Consider the following 16,250-nt stretch of genomic DNA (forward strand, 5'->3'; position numbering starts at 1 on the left):
ACGTGCTGACCTGCCAGTGGGACATGGCAAAGCTGCATCCTTGACAGCTGGTACCCGACGCCTGGAGCACACATACGGTGTGAGTTCTGCTCCTGATGCTGTAAAACATGTCTGAGACTTTATCAGCTCAAGGGTAGCAGATCCCAGAGCAAAAGACAGCTAAGTGTGCAGTATTAGGATTCTGCTTCTGATATTTTTAATTTTTTTTCTTTCTCTCTGTGGAGCCTCTATCTCTGAGTCCCCAAAGGAAAAAGTGATTGCAATTTGGAATTGGTGTTTGTTTGCACCTCTCGGTTTTATTTTTTTGGAGTTCACAGCATCTTCATCTCATAAGCATTAGCCTTAAGCTTTGGCTGCTAATACAGGTCATCTTGAGGATGGAATTTGGGAAATCTTGTTAAATAATTCCTGTTTGCAGCAACATGAAGGGCTTGGATGGAGGATGTTTGTGTGGAGCTGACATGTCTTAGGCATTTCTCAGCTTCCGGTTGGCTTTCTCTTCTGATCCCCTGAGCTGGGGGTACTTAGTGCTGGCTGAACAGGGCAAAGCTGTACCAGAGGGAGCTGGGGCAATAAACTACTTGTGATTACCTCTGAAAAGTGCCAGTACTGTGCTATCTGCAGCCCAAAACCCAGTTGCCCTACTTCACCGGAGGTTCAAAATATTTATCCCCAGCCACTCCGGAAACCTCTCCTCCTCCTGTGGCTCTGCAGAGAGGTCGTGCTTGCGCGGCAGAGCTGTGGCATCCATGCAGACCCCCTGCTTTCCATGACCGCAGCAGTCCCGCTTGCTAGGTATGGGGCGTTGTATTTTTTTTTTTTTTTTTTTTTTTGGGTGGTGTTGCTTGGAGCTACTTGATGCTGAGCGCTGCCAGCTCTGACGTCACATGTGTGTGTGCAGAGGTTCGTGGTTGTTCTGTTCCCCTCTCCCTTTCTTGCCCTCCCCCGGGTCTTGCTCCTGCCTTGCGGCACGGCCTCACAGCTCGCTGCATTCACCCTTCTCTGAGAGCAAAGCCCCGGTGTGGCCTGTGGTGCCAGGCTGGGAAAGTCATGCTGAGCAATAAAAAGTCAATCCTGCCCTGTGCGAGGGAGAGTCCCTTCTGGATTTGTAATTCCTACCCCCCCTTGTCTCCCCTGCCTGCAGCTTCGCCTGAGAGCACAGCCCTGGGGTGCACAGTGCTCTGCATCTCCAGGTTTTAGCTGTTGTATGACACCTGAGATGTTTTCTTGATGGATTTGCTGTTACAGACAAAATACTACGCACAAAATTGATGACCAGAGCCTGCTTATTACAGAAAGATGGCAGAGCAATTTCCTTTATTTCTGCCTCTCCTGGATGTTTTTTTCTCTTCCCCAGCTTGAACGATGCTCCATCCTTTGGTTGCAGTATGTTTTTAAGCTCTTTTCTAAGCTGGAGACCTTTCCCCTCTGACTACAGACGTTTCTTTCTGCTGCATGCTGGTATGCTGTGTCCGTGGAGCAGCAGCAGAAGTGACCATACAGATGTGCAGTTGTTAGGTGAGACTTAACTTTCAGACTGTCCTACAGTCTGCTGCTTAGGGATGCTCTCTGTGCCCCAGCTGTGGACTATATAATGGCCACCACTGTGCCTTCTCACAGAGCTGTTTTCCTGAATGTGTATTATAAATTAATTTGGACTTCTTTCCACAAATAAGCGTCTCATGATCTAAGTCCATGGCTGGGCTCATCCAGTCCAGCTCTGCATAGCCACGAGGTGGGTGACTGCATTGGAGCTCATCACCTTGCGTTTAGTGGAGAGGGGCAGGTGTGTCCTGGCAGGACACAAGTGACCATCGTAGATACCCCTCGGCACAAGCTGAGCAGCCCCAGGTAAGTAGTTCACAGAGATGTGTGAATTTAGCTGTCGGCAGTTTGGTGAGATGAATCACATCTCAGGTTTCGGTATCTTGGGCTGGGCTGAGCCCCCCTTCCTGCACTGCTGCCAAGAACCCCACCGGCCCCAGCCCCACCGGACCTGCCGTGCCCGCTGCAGGACTGCCCGGCCAGCACCCGGAGGGCAGCAGGCAGCCAAACCTGGACATAAAACCTGGGTACTGCTTTGCCCTTTTTGTGTTACCTTCTGTAGGTGCTGTTTGATACTAAAAGGACTCTGAAACTGCTTTTGCACGTTAGGTGCTTTCCCTGCTCTATGGTTGGAGTCTCTCATTCAGCCCAGTTCTCAGACACAGTGAGAACAAGGAGCGATCTCTGTGTCTTAGTAAGCTTTCCAGTTCTCACGTTTTCTGGTGTAAATGAGGCTTTGCAGTTCAGCAAGACAACAACATTGCCCTGGTGCTCGAGGAGGACTCAAGTCCCGTAGTGCTGCTGTGCACTGAAGATCTTTATCTCAAGGGAGCTTCCAGGCTGGTACCTCTCTTCTTCCCAAGACAGCATTTACCACTAATAAATCAGATCTTCATTTCCTACTGTTAGCATGTAGGGATGACCTGTGCCATTCCTGTAGTGAACTAATGCCCCTTAGCACGGTTATCCTGTAGGCTGTTATTAATGCTGTTATTATTCCAGAAGCAGGTTTTCTTCTTGTGCCATGAGTTTTGTCTTCCGCTTTAACATGAAATCACTGTCTAAATCTCTCTTTCCCATTTCGCTTCCAAATACTGCAGTTTGCTTGGAGTCCTGCATTATGTGCAAATCCCACAGCAATTTTAAGGTTGCTGGTTCATATAATGGCTTGTTGCTCATCTATTACATTAAGACTTTCTGTGTGTGCGGCCCCAGCTGTCCCAGAGTAGGGGACTAATTGCTGTGAAAATCTTCCTTACAGAGCAGTTCAAGAAATAGACTGTATCAGTTTCTGGTGGGATCTCCCAGTGGACCGTCCCGTCCTTCCCCACAGAGGTGCATCCCTGTAGCTGGACACCTCAAATGTGGAGTTTGCCAGTGATGAGCAGGGCGGCTCATTCCTGCCTGTAGTTTTTCATATTGATGTGATTGTTGAACCTCCCAGGCGCCCTGTGTGTCCAGGAAGCCAAATGGTTTCTGTGTTGCTTGTTCAAACCAATGCCCAATTGACCTTTTGAAGGTCTTGGTCTTCTGAAAAAACAACTTGGTCTTGATGTCTTTATCACAAGTGTGCCACTCTGCCTTTCTGTCTGGATAACTTCTCCCTGACATGTGTTGCTTCCTGCACACTTGTATTGTGGATCCTCACCACCAAACCCCTGATTCTGCACTGTTCCTTGAAGCTGTTTCTGCTCTGGGTCATTCATTGGTACCCTGATGGCAGCAAATATTCACAGCATTGGCCCTGGTTACATTTGTTCACCCTTAGCCTGCCTTTCCAGCCCTGTGCTGGGTGATCCTGTCCTGCTGCCCCTTCCCAACAGCCTGTGTGATTTGTTTACCCCTTAAATCCTTCAGTCCTATCCCTTTCTCTTGAGCCTGTACCTCTGCCTGGCAGCGGTAGTAGTGATGATCTCGGCAAGCCAACACAGCTTGGGTGGGTGAGTAGGTGCATGGGTGGATTTGCAGAGATGTGGGTGCTGACACCTAAGTGGATTTCTCTTGTGTTTGCCCTCTGTGGCCTCATTGGTGGCTAGTTTTGGTCAGTTTTTCCATGGCCAGGATTCAATAACGGCTTGGTCTGGGTTTTGCCAGCTGGGTTTTGGAAAAGATTCTCCATGTTGCTTCTCTGCTGCCTGTTCCTCTGTTGGTTTGGGGAGTGGGTACTCCCCAGAGGTGAGATTTTGCAGTCCCAGGAACAAAGGTCACTCATGGTCCCTGCCATGGCTTGGTGTGCTCTTACTCCTTGGGGCAAGAGCAACTATCGCCCTCGCTCAGTGGGACAGGAACCTGAGGCCCTATAAGGAAGTCGCGTGGTGCTGGGGTGTTTGGATGGTATGTGCTTCTTTGCGAGCACCCTGAAAGGATGTTTGTCAAACCAGTTGCCTCCTGGATCTTTTGATACGCTGCGTTTGTGTGGTTTGAACGAACATCTTATCACCTTCATCTCCCTGCTCTTTGCAGAGCACTTACTTGGGTAGTAAAAACACGAAAGCTGAAGTTTGAATCTTAAAAATTACAGGTTCCTCCCCTTGTTGCCCCGATTTCTACAAAGAATTCCTCCAGCTGCTCCCTCTATTGGCTCTGACTTTCTGTCTTTGGCTCCCGTATGGGGTGTAGAGGGGGCAGTAAAATCTTGCAAGCTAAGGATGGTTAAAACCCAAGATTTCTTCTGTAATCTAAGAAGAGCAGATACTTTCATTGGAGGAGCAGGTACCACGCGTGCGCTTGCTCCACTGTGTGGCACAGCTGCGTATCCAGCTCCTCCACTGCAATGGGGATGCATCTCCCAAAGCTCCTGTGTTGCCTGTTGCCCACTGCCCATTTGGAGGATGAAATGGAGGAGGCAGAAAGCTGAGGTGTAGCTCAAGGGAGATGATGACCTTGCTGGGGTGCTTGTATGAGGATCTTGCCCTGAAAAAAGCTCTGGTTAGAATCTATTTGCTTTAATTCCCAATGAAGTGGTTTTTCTTCTATCGCAGCATCAGCCCAGGCTCCATTATTCTTTAGCCTTATCAAGCTTCTTGCCCTTTTCTCCCCAGTGCCCTAAGCCTTACCGCAGCAGTGAGCCGAGTGCTGAGCCACCTTCTCGCACTAACCCGTGAGTTAGCATCTCTGCGAGGCAGTCTGTGTCCCTCCACCCATTTCAATTGCCAGCAAACCTGGGCAGCATGTTTACGAGCAGATCCCGTGGGCAAAGGGGCTTGTTTTTCCTCTCCCATTTCCTGCCTGGGATGCTCAGCCAGCAGCCTTGGAACAATCAGGGCAGGAAAGGGCGTTATCCTGCTGTGAAGGTACCCGGGGGCTTTCTCCGGTGTTGGTGGAGCAGTGCCTTACCTTCCTCTGGGAAGGTAGAGGACTTTCAGCCAGGTCCTTTCCTGCCCATGGACGTCTCGAGGAGATGCTGCTGGGATTTGCTATCAGGGAAGGGGAAATCTCAGCTTATTACATGGCTGCCTGGGTTTCTTCTCTTGGGAGGAGTGAATTAGAGCAGGGCAGGATGCTGGCTGGGGTAGTGCCTCCCCAGAGCACCATGACGGAGCCATCTGGGGTGGCTGGGCAGAGATTTGCCCTGCTGGTTGGATTGGAGGGTGACTGGTGTCCCAGGAGGGGGTGATCTAATTCTCTTCACTGCTTTATTTGGGAACACCAACTTTGGACTTGATCTTTGAGCTCTTTCCTGCTGTTCCAGTGGTTGCCCTGGGCTCCACCACTACAGGAGGAGATCAGAGAAGTCCTTTGGATGTTGAAGATAGGACTCATGTGGACCTTAATACAAGAAAAGTGCTTCTCCTGGCAGAAAAGCCCATGCGACCCCCAGTTCAGCTTCTCATGTGCCCTGTCCTGACCATGCAGGAACTGCTAAAGGGCCTCAGTCATCTACTTGACTTTGCTGTGTGAGGGACCTTCTGCTCCTGGGGAAGCATCATCGTGGGCATGAAGGAGTGGAGGTGTTCTCCTTTGCTCTGATACTGAGTGGGAGAAAAGCCGTGAAAGGGAAAGGTCCAAGGATGGTGAAGGCAAGTGTGGGAACCCCAGTCTGTCCCAGCTGCGTGGAAAGCCCCTGTCACAGAGCTGTGACGTCCTGAGGGCTCTCCATGACCTCGGACTTCACAGCCCAGCAGGAAGATATATATTTTTTTTTTTTAATATTCTTTGAAAACTTTGGGATTTTTGCAAACCTTGTGCCTCAAAGCAGGACAAGTGAAAATCTAGAAACAGTGATCAGCAAATTCCTGCTTTTCACCAAGGGATAAACGTTCACCTCTCTGATATTAGTTAATGTTGTAATTTGTCTGTCTACCTTTTTAACTGTGACAGAGATGAATGAAGGCTTCTTACTAAACAATGTCAGATGGGAATTCTCCAAAGATCTTGCATCCATGCAAGGTGCTGGGACAATTTCACAAATACTCTTAAGATACTTTCCAAACTGAGCTTTGGTGTGCTATGCCTTTTCTCACTCACTTTAATAATTATTTTTTGTCTTGTTACAAAATTTTCAGGTGCCTTTCAGGCAATCAGGCCTTCTGAGGGGGGTAGGTTTAACTTTGCCTCATGACTCATTGCTAATTGTTGACTGTTTGGCAAAAACAGTGCAAAACTTCCAGGCAAATTGGTTTCCCTGTCGACATGGGTTTCTTAAAACCAGAGAGCTTAAATGTTGTCACCGCTGCAGCCGAGTGCTGTAACATTACTGGCATGATGTAACGTTAACGAGAGCAAGCCTTGCTCTCTCCTTGCCTTGTCCTGGAGCTGTTTGCGAGCCGGCTGCCTCCCTGCGCCCTGATGGTGTGGTTGTGGTTCCGGGGTTCCCGGTTCCTCTCTCAGTCTCTGTCAGTTCCTCTTGCCACCTCCATTGGGGCAGTCTGCAGTTGCACCCCGCTGATGGTGGGGCGCCGTCCTGTGTGGGAGAGACAGAGAGGAAGGTGTTTCTTGGGATGTGTGATGGTAAATGTTTATCTTGGTTGGTCAGCTACGTGTATGGACCAGAGCGGTGTGAGGCAGTGAGGTCTCTATCTGGGTGAGATCTAGCTATCTTCCTGCAAGAAATCCAGTCCTTTCTGACTGTGCCGATACTGCAGGTGGCCAGAGGATGGCATGGAGGGTAAGGAACGTGCCTGGAGAGCTGGAGATTTGCCTTCTGCTCCCAGCTGTGTGACAAGTCGCTGTGGGTCAGCAGAAAAATTGTTTAACTTTTCCAAACATTGGCTTCTCTTCCTCTTAAATGGTGACTCTGTGATTTGCACGATATTTGGAGGCTGCTTCTAAGATGCAAAGTTACTGGAGAAGGGAAATCAGTCTCATCTTAGAGAACATCCAGGGCTTGAAGTCCCATAGCTTGATTTTGTAGGGCTGGGGTCTGATGCATGAGCGAGGTGTGGTGGGATAAAACCCTTCTGCTTGCTTTGCTCAGCTCTTGCTCAGATTGTGAAGAGCAGGAGTGGCAGTTGATCTGGCCCCACTTTTCCGTATGCAATATGCACTCCGAAGAGGGATGGTTAATGTGTTGCCCAGGAGTGATACTCAGTTGTTGCCTGAGGATGTTCCCCCCAGCTGCTGTGTTGTCCCCTCTGTTCCCAGCTCCTAGGAGCAGTATCTCTAGGTGCTTCCCGTAGGGGCTGAACAGATGTGTGGGCACCGTGTTGTGTTGCATGCAGAGCTGCTGTCAGGAGAGTTGTGACAATCTGATGGCTGAAGGTCTCTTGTTATCCTCCCCGCTGTTTGGTCTACCAAAACCTTCTCTCTTCCCCAGGTGGTGGCTGTGCTCTCTCTTGAAAGTTTTATTGACACCTGGGGAGAAGGCAGGGAACCCACATCTTTTGCAACATGTTGTTCCTCTTGGAAATGCGCAGAGCAGCAGCCAGCTTTGGTGACGAGGGTGTCCCCGAAGGGCGAAGGGCGTCAGAGCGTGACTGCTCTCAGCATTCACCCTGGGTGTGTTGTGAAACGTGACCTCAGGCAGTTTACTGCACAGCGACTGCTGTGCTGTCCCTTCCATCTGCTCTGAATACCTTGCACCTTGTGGTTTTGCCAAAGCAGCCTTGGTTTAGCAGCTCTGCTACTGGAAGTCCAGCTGGAGGGAGATGATGAAGGGACAGATTTTTTTTTTCTTTTTTTTCGCAGAGTTGCTCAACACCTTCATAAACCATTGCAAAGCATTGATTAAAAACCTTGACCTCAACACTTGTTTTTCTTAGTGTTCTTGAGATGCTTAATAGAGCTCCTTGGAAAGTCTGATTACATCCTCCAGAACTCTCCCCTGCCTTGTCATTTTGCTAGTGTGGGTGGGAAGGAAGGGAGAGTTTGGGGAATAAACAGTAGAAGAGGTTGGAAAGTTTCTGCTTTGGTGGACAAACCGAGTCCTCTCCCATGAAAAACGCTTCCATAAGCACTGCCCTGGGAGAAGAGATTTAGATTCATGTGTGGTCTGTGGCACACCAGGGAAAAAAAAAAAAAAACCCAAAGACTGTGTTTTGTGGTTTGAAAGTTATAGTAATACCTTTGTCATACTTTGTCCTTAAATTCCCTGCCTGCTCTGTGCTGGGATATGAGAGGCATTGGGAAGGGATGGCTGGGCCGGAGCGGGGCTCACCCTGAGCGTGCGGTGAGGAGCGTGTGCCCCTCCAAGGACCGAGCTGTGCTCTAAAGCAAGCTGACGTGTGGGGAGGTGTATTTTTGTGAGCTGGGTGTTGTAAAGGGTGCTTATGAGTCATGCTGTGCTCTTAGTCACTGCTTTCCTCTTGCCACAAGTCATGACTAAGGTGCTGATGTGCAGGTTCCCCACTCATTCAGTCCTCGGCACCGCGGCAGAGTGTTTCTTGGGCGTTCCTTGCGCACGCGCTGTGGATGGATAAAACTTTTGGTGAAGACCATAATAACAGGCTGTGGCAGCGGGACACAAGAGACCAGAGCCCATGAGCCTCTTTGGGATAAAGGAGAGAGCTTGCATTTGGCAGGTCAGTGGTTCCTCGTTGTGTGGTTGCTTTCACCTGTTTGGAGCCATTGGTGGCTTCTCTCCGGTATACGAAGGACTGAGTGGCAGGGCTGGCGCCAGCCTTGCTGTTCCCTTGGCTCTCAGGGAGCCCCAGCAGCTGGGAATGGCTTTACTGAGCCTCTCTGGGGGAATTGCCGGGAATTAAGTGTGGGTGGAGGTGGCTGTGCTGAGTGCATCAAGCAGGGGGCACCAGGTGGAGCCTGTGCCGAGACCTCAGCGACTTTTGCTCTTGCCGGGGTGGAGGTGGGGAGCTGTGATGGGTGCAGCCACCGCTGAATACTGAGTGTCAAACATTGACCAAATAAGCAGAGAATTGAGCCTTTTGGGGTAGCCTTGGGAACTACATGAGCATGTGACATAGGTACAGAAACATGCTGTCCGGGGTGAAAGCAAAGGCCTGCTTGGCAGGTGGCTTTTGTAGTATTGGCAGGTTTTATTTCTTCTTCCTGGATTATTTTTTTACATTTGTGTTGACTAACCAAAGAGTCTGTGGGATGGACCCATCTCTGCGCTTTGGGAGAGGAGAGACGCCTGCCCCAGGGTCCCTCCGGACGCCAGGGCTGACGCTGCAGAGGAGGAGGGAATCTCTGCCGGGGTACCTCTTTGGTTTCTCATGGTCCAGGGTAGATTTGAGAAGTAAACCTTCCAGGCAAGTTGCTTTTATTTTCATAGTGTCTCAGACAGATGCATATGAATTGGGTGGGATAAAATCTTCCTCCCCCGAGCACAGTCTCTGCCAGCCCAAGGTCTAGGTTTGTACTCTGAGCTGTGGAGGAGAGGTGAGATGCACAGAGCCGTGTTGTGAAAAGGTTGCACCCAGACATGCAATCTGCAGTTTCACAATGTCCTCGGATGTAGGGGCTGAGGTCCCCTCTGTATTTTCCTACATTGCTACAAGGGCACGTGGACCTTTTCTTCCTGTTGGCTGTGTGGCAGCAAGGTGACAGTGACAGAGGCTGTCCTGGCTGGTACAAGGTTGTCACTTGGGAGTGGGTGTTTGACCATTGCCAGTGGACACTAGAGCTGTCAAGGACATTCCATGCCTAATGCAAGGAGTAGGAGCTTGGGCTGTGCTGTCACCTCTCCCAGGTTGGGTGAAGTGATCCTCTGAGATCCCTTCCAGCCTGCACTATTCTGTGATTCCCATCCAAGCCCATTGCAAGGTGCTGCAGCTGTAATCTCCTGCAATGTTATCTTCGATGGAGGCTAACCCACGATTACCTCCTTGCCACAAACACGTGAGTGAGACTTGATCTGTCCCACAGACGGAAGTTGTGAGAAGGCAGATATGCCTGCAGCAGGTCAGGGGGAGGATGCTTTGGCCCCACAGCCTCTCATGATCAGGTTGTGGACGTGCGCACCTCCTTTTCTTTGCCAAGGCTGGGAGGGATTGGGGGAGCAGAGGGGAAGATGACAGCTAGCAGAGCGGGGTGCGTCCTTGGCTTTGGGGTTGCAAAGGGTGGCAGGAGGCAGTAATGGAGTGGTGTTTCACCAGGAGCATCTTGTCTGCCCTACAGGAGAAGCATTGCAGTGCTCTCTTTCTTGCACTTAACTAAGGGCCCAGTATACTAACTTTCTTCCTTCCTTCTCTTTAGGAGATGAATTAAAATGCAGCACACCACGTGCACAGAGGACAGGATCTACCATGCACTGGAAAGATGTCTACACGGGCTTAGCAGAGATGCTGTCTCCAGCAGATGGGCTGGTAGGTGACCTGTTAACCATGAGATTGTTCTTCTATCTCTGCGTGATCTGCTGACCCTCTGGGGTAAGAGAGAGCTACTGGTCCTACTGGAGGTCTTTTCTCCCTTCCAGCGTTCAAAGTTGGAGGCGAGATCCAACCTAGTCAGTCTTCCTGAGCCTCTTGTTGCAGTAGGACCATGTACCAAGATGCTGAACCAGTCATATTAGGTCTCACATATGTAAAGACGCAGCAGAGAAGTTGTGTGTCTTGACAGTTGTCCATGCATGAGCTGGAGAGAAGAGTCTTTGTTCACCACGAGGAAAGACTCCTTTGTGTAATCAGCCAACCTTGCCTTGCTTTGATGCATATTGTCCTCAAAACCTACGGGTGTAATCTCTGCTGCATTGTCAGAAGCAAGTGTGAAGACACTGTTATCAACGTTATTTAAATCTAGGTCAGATATCATGGTGGTCGTAAAGATGTGAGCCGTGTTCAGAGGGCCGCAAAGGGATTTGGGATGGCGGTGGTGAGGGCAGAGCAGCAATGAGCAGAAGTCATTTTTGAATGTCATATTGACCTCTCTGCCTCATACTCATACTTGTAGGCTGCGATTAAGTCATTCACAAATCCTCTTGTGGATGAAAGAAATGAAATTAGTTTGAGGGACTGTCAAATTCAGATTTCCTTTTGTCTGTGCAGTTTTTTCAACTCCCTCTGCTTTTCTATTTACCTGTAAGTCCACAAAGAGATGCAAATGGTATCCTACCTGCTGCCCAATACTGGAGTAATCCCTTTGCCTGTGCCTGTTTCCTCACACCCACCAGAATGATGCCAGCTCCCCATGCTGTAGCATCACCCTGGGTCTTGGTTCATGCAGTTATGACCAGGAATTCTGGGTCCTTTCAGTCTCCCCATGTTCAGGGAAACGGGCCCTGAAGTGTGATCTACATTCCTGGTTCTTGGAAGCGCGACCTTGTGTTTGGCACCATTACAGTGCGTGTCCAGAGGAGTCCATCTCGCCGAGCAATCCATTGTGTGCTGCATAACTCACCTCTTCCTGTAATTATAATTAATCAATTCCTGTGTCACTCACAAACTCTGCCCTTCTCTAATCCCAGCCCCTCAGCGCTGCTGTTTGTGTTAGGGTAGCCTTTAAAAAATGACTTCATAATTTTTCCGGGTCATTAGCAAAGACCAGACTGTATGGGGCAGGGTTCGGGTGGTGGTGGGCTCTGTTGGAAGCAGCTGTGCTGCCCAGTGATTCCTCATTTCTAATGATTTCCCCCCATATCTCTGCCTGTTGGTTTTGTCCTCTTCATGTGGGTTTTGTGGGGTTTGGCAGAATGACCTGGCATTCCTGGGAGAATCTCAGGTGTTTTACACATCAGAAAGTTCCCTTTCATCAAAAGCATTTGTGCTGTTGCCAGAAATCTTCAGTGTGACGAGTGAAGGTGAACCCTGTTTCCGCAGTCGTTGGTGGATGTGATGTTACTGGCTTTGCTGTGGCCTGGCCCCAGGGTACCACTTCTGGACAGTCCCTGGGTAGCGCTTCTTGGCCAACACCTTTAGTGCTCTTCCACGTGGGCTGTCCAGCCCTGCTGACTTTTAACATGTTGCTTTGAAGAGCTGCTGGTTCGCATCCTACCCCCTTGTAGCCCGAGTAGCAAGTATTTCATTAATGTAGTAATATATATGATTTAGGGAAAACAGAGCATAATGCACAGATGTGCCTATACCCCTTAACAGTATATCCTATTTCTTTTCAAAAACAGAGCAGAAATGTTTTCACATTCTCTGCCTTCCCTGTGTTACAAGCAACAGTTTAGTTATTGCTGTCCCGTGTCAGATCCAGACTGTTATTTATGGCAGGGCTCTGTTCCTCATATAGTCAATGAATCCCTCCATCTTGTTCTTAACTGTGCCGTAGCCTTCTCCTTTCTCATTTTTAACTTCTTATATCCCTTCTATTTCCCAATTTATTTGCTTTCCCTTTCTTTTTACCGTTTCCCTACACCAACATAAGACGCATCACATTGCAGCTTTTTGGGCAGAGACCTTGCTAGAATTTTGTTCATTTTAAAATTATTTAATGCTTTATTTTTACATGATAATTTTACAGGAGGTTGCTCCAGAGTGGGTGAGTAATTGCTTCCGATGCGTTGGTTCCCCCCCTCCCCGCCCCCCCCAACCCGCCTAAGTGACTGAATAGCTGAGGTCTGTGAAGTCAGCAAAAAGGAGAAGTGTGAGTGTTTTGGCCATCACAGATTTATACCCTGGATGAGGCCGTGGTTGACTCGGGGGTCTAAACAGAGAATCTTTCCTGAACTGCAGCATTTACTGGAGGAACCAAATTAAAATTAATTGTCTCTGACTCACAAAAAACCCTGTTAGAAAAGTGCTAGGAAAGACAACCTCCTTTTCCTCATGAAGACCCTCTTCAGACCCTCTTCAGAAAGTTTGCCTTCCTCCATGTTGCTGGAGAGGTGATAGTCAAATCAGAGTGTGCTAAAGGAAGAAAAATATTTTATTTCTTGCTGGTGAGCAGTGAATCGGGGAGCCTTTGGTGAAGGAGAGCGCTGGGCTTGGGTCTGGCTGCTGGCAGTGTCGGGGATGCCGTGCTGCGGAGTCAGAGGTGTGAGAGGGGTGGAGGGTCACGGTGGATGGGGGGCTGCTGGAGAGGTGTGGGACAGCCCCATGCCTGAAAGGTCCCAGGGAGAGGAAGGAGCCCTTGTGTTTCTGCCACAGGACTGCATATGAGTCAGAGAGGATGAAGGATGCTGGTGAGGGAGGATGGATGAAGGTCACTAGTGAGCTGGAGAAGGAGAGGAGTGTTTGATGATACATCCCACGTGGTGCCCAGGGAGTTCGGCCTGCTCAGCTCTAATGAAGAGAATCATAGAATGGTTTGGTTTGGAAGAGACCTCAAAGATTGTCTGGTTCTACCCCCCCTGCTATGGCAGGGACACCTCCCACTAGATCAGGTTGCTCAAGGCTCCATCCAACCTGGCTCTGAACACTTCCAGGGATGGAGCATCCACAACCTCCTTGGGCAACCTGTCCAGTGTCTCACCACCCTCACAGTAAAAAACTTTTTCCTTATGTTTAGTCTAAACCTCCCCTCCCTCAGCTTCCACCCATTACCCCTCGTCCTATCATTACAGTCCCTTAAAGAAGCTTAAGATCCTGCTCAGTTGCCATCATCTAAATACCCTCATGGGGAGTGAACTGAAGTCTGGTGTGGGGATCCTCCAGCTTAGTCACCAAATAGCAAAATACAATGTCTGAAATAATTCCAGCTCTAAGTGCAGAGTTAAGGTGTGCCGGTTACTAAACCTTGCAAATTTTAACCTTTGAACTGGTTTCTCCAGGCTTGTGGGGGGTTTTCTTGCTGAAATCACTGCCCAGGCTGGGTGGAAGCACTTGGGGTGGCTCCAGTGCGGGGAGGTGCTGCCGTGAGGGCACTCAGGGGGCTCTAAGCACTGCTTGGACACGGGAGCTGCAGGTTGGACTGCTGTGCAGCGTGGGATGCATCCCAAGGGGATGCTCTGACTGTGGGGCTTTTGCCGTCCCCTGTGCTTTGGGCACCTCTCACCCCCCTACTTACAAAATACTGCGAGTCGGCCCTTCCTCTGGGCAGTCCCTTGGAGAAAACCAGCTTATGCTGTTGTGGACGTAGTGGAAATGGTGGGAGCAGATCTGGGGGAGGGAGGAAATAGAGACGTCTGCTTTTCACCCCTCCAGCTGTTACTTGGAGCAGATGCCCAGCCCGAGTGCCGTGGGCGAAGGCAGCCTGGGCATGTGGTATTTCTGCTTTATATCTTTTTTTTTTCCGACTTGACAGTTGCCCCCTACGAAGAGTGGCGGAGGGGAAATGTCAACCACCGAGGTCAGGAAGGAGCTGCTCTGGGAGGAGGGTGTCTTGGTGCACTTCTCAGAAAAGAAATCGCGAAGCCTCATCCTTCCGAGGCCGCCCACGGGGCTGCTGCTGCCCGGCTCCCGGCACGCTGCAGGCATCTTCATCGATGCCGATAGCGATCAAAGAGAGAGCGTGCGCTGCGCCCGAGCTCCCTCCCAGCGCGAGGGTCTCGGTGCAGCCTCTGCCGAGCACTAGGTCCCTGCTCCGATCCTTTGCTGTGGGTTTTGCTCTCCCAAAGGGAGGTTTTTCACAGAATCCCAGAATCATCTCGGTTGGAAAAGCCCTTGAAGCTCCTCCAGCCCAACCATGAACCTCACCCTGACCGTTCCCAACTCCACCAGATCCCTCAGCGCTGGGTCAACCCAACTCTTCAACCACTCCAGGGATGGGGACTCCCCCCCCTGCCCTGGGCAGCCCATTCCAACACCTTTTCTTTGAGTCTAGGTCATGATGGGCTCAATCTAAGCATGCTGTGTAAGATGCTGGGACAAGCACAGCTTAGTCCTGCTTCTGCTGCGGCTCCATGTGTCACAGCTCCAGCATCCTGCAGCTGGGGCCACGGGTGCTCTGGGCTGCCTGTATTGCTGGCAGATAAATCTGACTCATTCTCCCTGTATAAAGAAAAATTAAGTAGCACTGGGTTTCTGTTTTAGTGGAGCAAAACCAGATGAATGAGTGTGAGGGCAGGGTGGATGTAAGCAGTTTTTTTAGCTGTGGGGCTTCCCACTGACCTGCTGGGAGATCTCCAGTGCCTCTTGTGACAAATTCATAGAATTTAGGGGCTGGAGGGTGAAGTCCTGGTTTGTGCAACCTGCACAAGGTGCATCTTTAAAAGCTGATCTCAACACCTCCAGAGCTGGGGCTCACCCCACAGCTCCTGCATGGCCTGTTCTCCTTTAAGGTGCTGAGCGGTTTGTGTGTGTGATTTTACTTTCTGCTTTGCTCAGCTGAGAGGCACCTGCCTGAGCTCGGCAAACCCTGCCTTGCTATGGGCTTAGGTGAGTGACGTGGAGTGTTTCCCCACCAACACAGGACTTTCCAACACTTGACAACTCGATAGAGAGGCGGTAACGGGGAGCACAGCTCCTGCGTGAAGTGATGGCAGGGAGCATCCCTCCACTTGCCTTGGGGGCACATCCCAGGGTATCCCCAAGCTGTGTGCTCCCCACGGATCTGAGGCCTCCCTTGCATCTCAGAGCGATAAATGTTTTTTTGTGAATTAAAGAGCAATTGCAAACTCCAGGAGAAGGCCTGGTTCAAGCTTTCTGTGTGCCCTCCATGTGCATCCTACCTTCCTCTGCCCCAGGACAGGGAGGGTACCCAGCGTGATCTGGTGCTGCTGGTTTTGAAAATACCTGGCACAGTGGAACAAATCTAGGATGGACTCAATGCCTTCTGCTGCTCTGACCTGGTGTAGAACACTGCTCCTGAGTTGTCCCTGTGATTTGTGGCCTGACCTGCCACGGTGTCACAATTCATCATCACACCAAACCAGCAATCTGCTTGGGTGCACTGCGATGGAGGAGCGCTGCAAATAAAACTTTCTAGAGTTGGTTTCTCACCTGGCTGCAGCCTCTCCCTGGCCTGGATATAAACCAGGTGCTGCTCTGCAGTTCATAAAAGGCCCTGGGTGCTGCTGCAGCACCCAGCTGTGTCCCAGGTGGACGCAGGACATCTGCAGAGGGATGGAGAGGGCACTTGCAGGTGGGTGGGTCCTTTCTGCTTTTAATGTCACTTGGGGCTTTTGTTCCTGACCAGTTCAACGTTAGAAGGATCACCCTCAGTGCCCAAATAACCTTTTTAGTCTGGATACAGGGAATATGCTGCAGGGACTAACTCTGCTTCCAGTGCTTGGAAAGTCAATACTCCTGACCTGGACTGTGTGTATAGAGAAGGGAATTCCCACTCAGGTCTGGATCCCCCGTCCTGACTGCCTGGTGGTACCGGACACTTTGCTTTGCCGTGTGGTCTTTGTTTATTGTGTCCAGGATTTCCAAGCTGTGTTTGTGCTTGAAAGTATTTTTAGCAAGGACACAGATGTTTTGGTGTGTCTCTGCTTAATGCTACTTTGCCAAATTTAGGAGCTCGGACCCTGGCAGCCTGCTGCC

At 50.2% G+C, this 16,250-nt stretch overlaps 1 protein-coding gene across 4 annotated transcripts in view; it reads left to right on the forward strand.

The window, feature by feature from the left end:
- PIK3R5 (phosphoinositide-3-kinase regulatory subunit 5) overlaps positions 1-16,250 on the forward strand; it is a 62,747-nt gene that overhangs the window by 23,682 nt on the left and 22,815 nt on the right. For 3 of the 4 annotated variants that reach the window (XM_074889227.1, XM_074889229.1, XM_074889230.1), the window contains exon 2: positions 10,138-10,247. In XM_074889227.1, coding sequence (XP_074745328.1) covers positions 10,151-10,247 — 97 coding nt within the window. In that variant the 5' untranslated portion in view covers positions 10,138-10,150. Of the gene's footprint in view, positions 1-8,432; positions 8,505-10,137; positions 10,248-16,250 lie in introns of those variants that run through there. The other variant, XM_074889228.1, reaches the window with a different exon arrangement.

This window comes from Strix uralensis, chromosome 19 (assembly GCF_047716275.1).
Source record: "Strix uralensis isolate ZFMK-TIS-50842 chromosome 19, bStrUra1, whole genome shotgun sequence".
NCBI lineage: Eukaryota > Metazoa > Chordata > Aves > Strigiformes > Strigidae > Strix > Strix uralensis.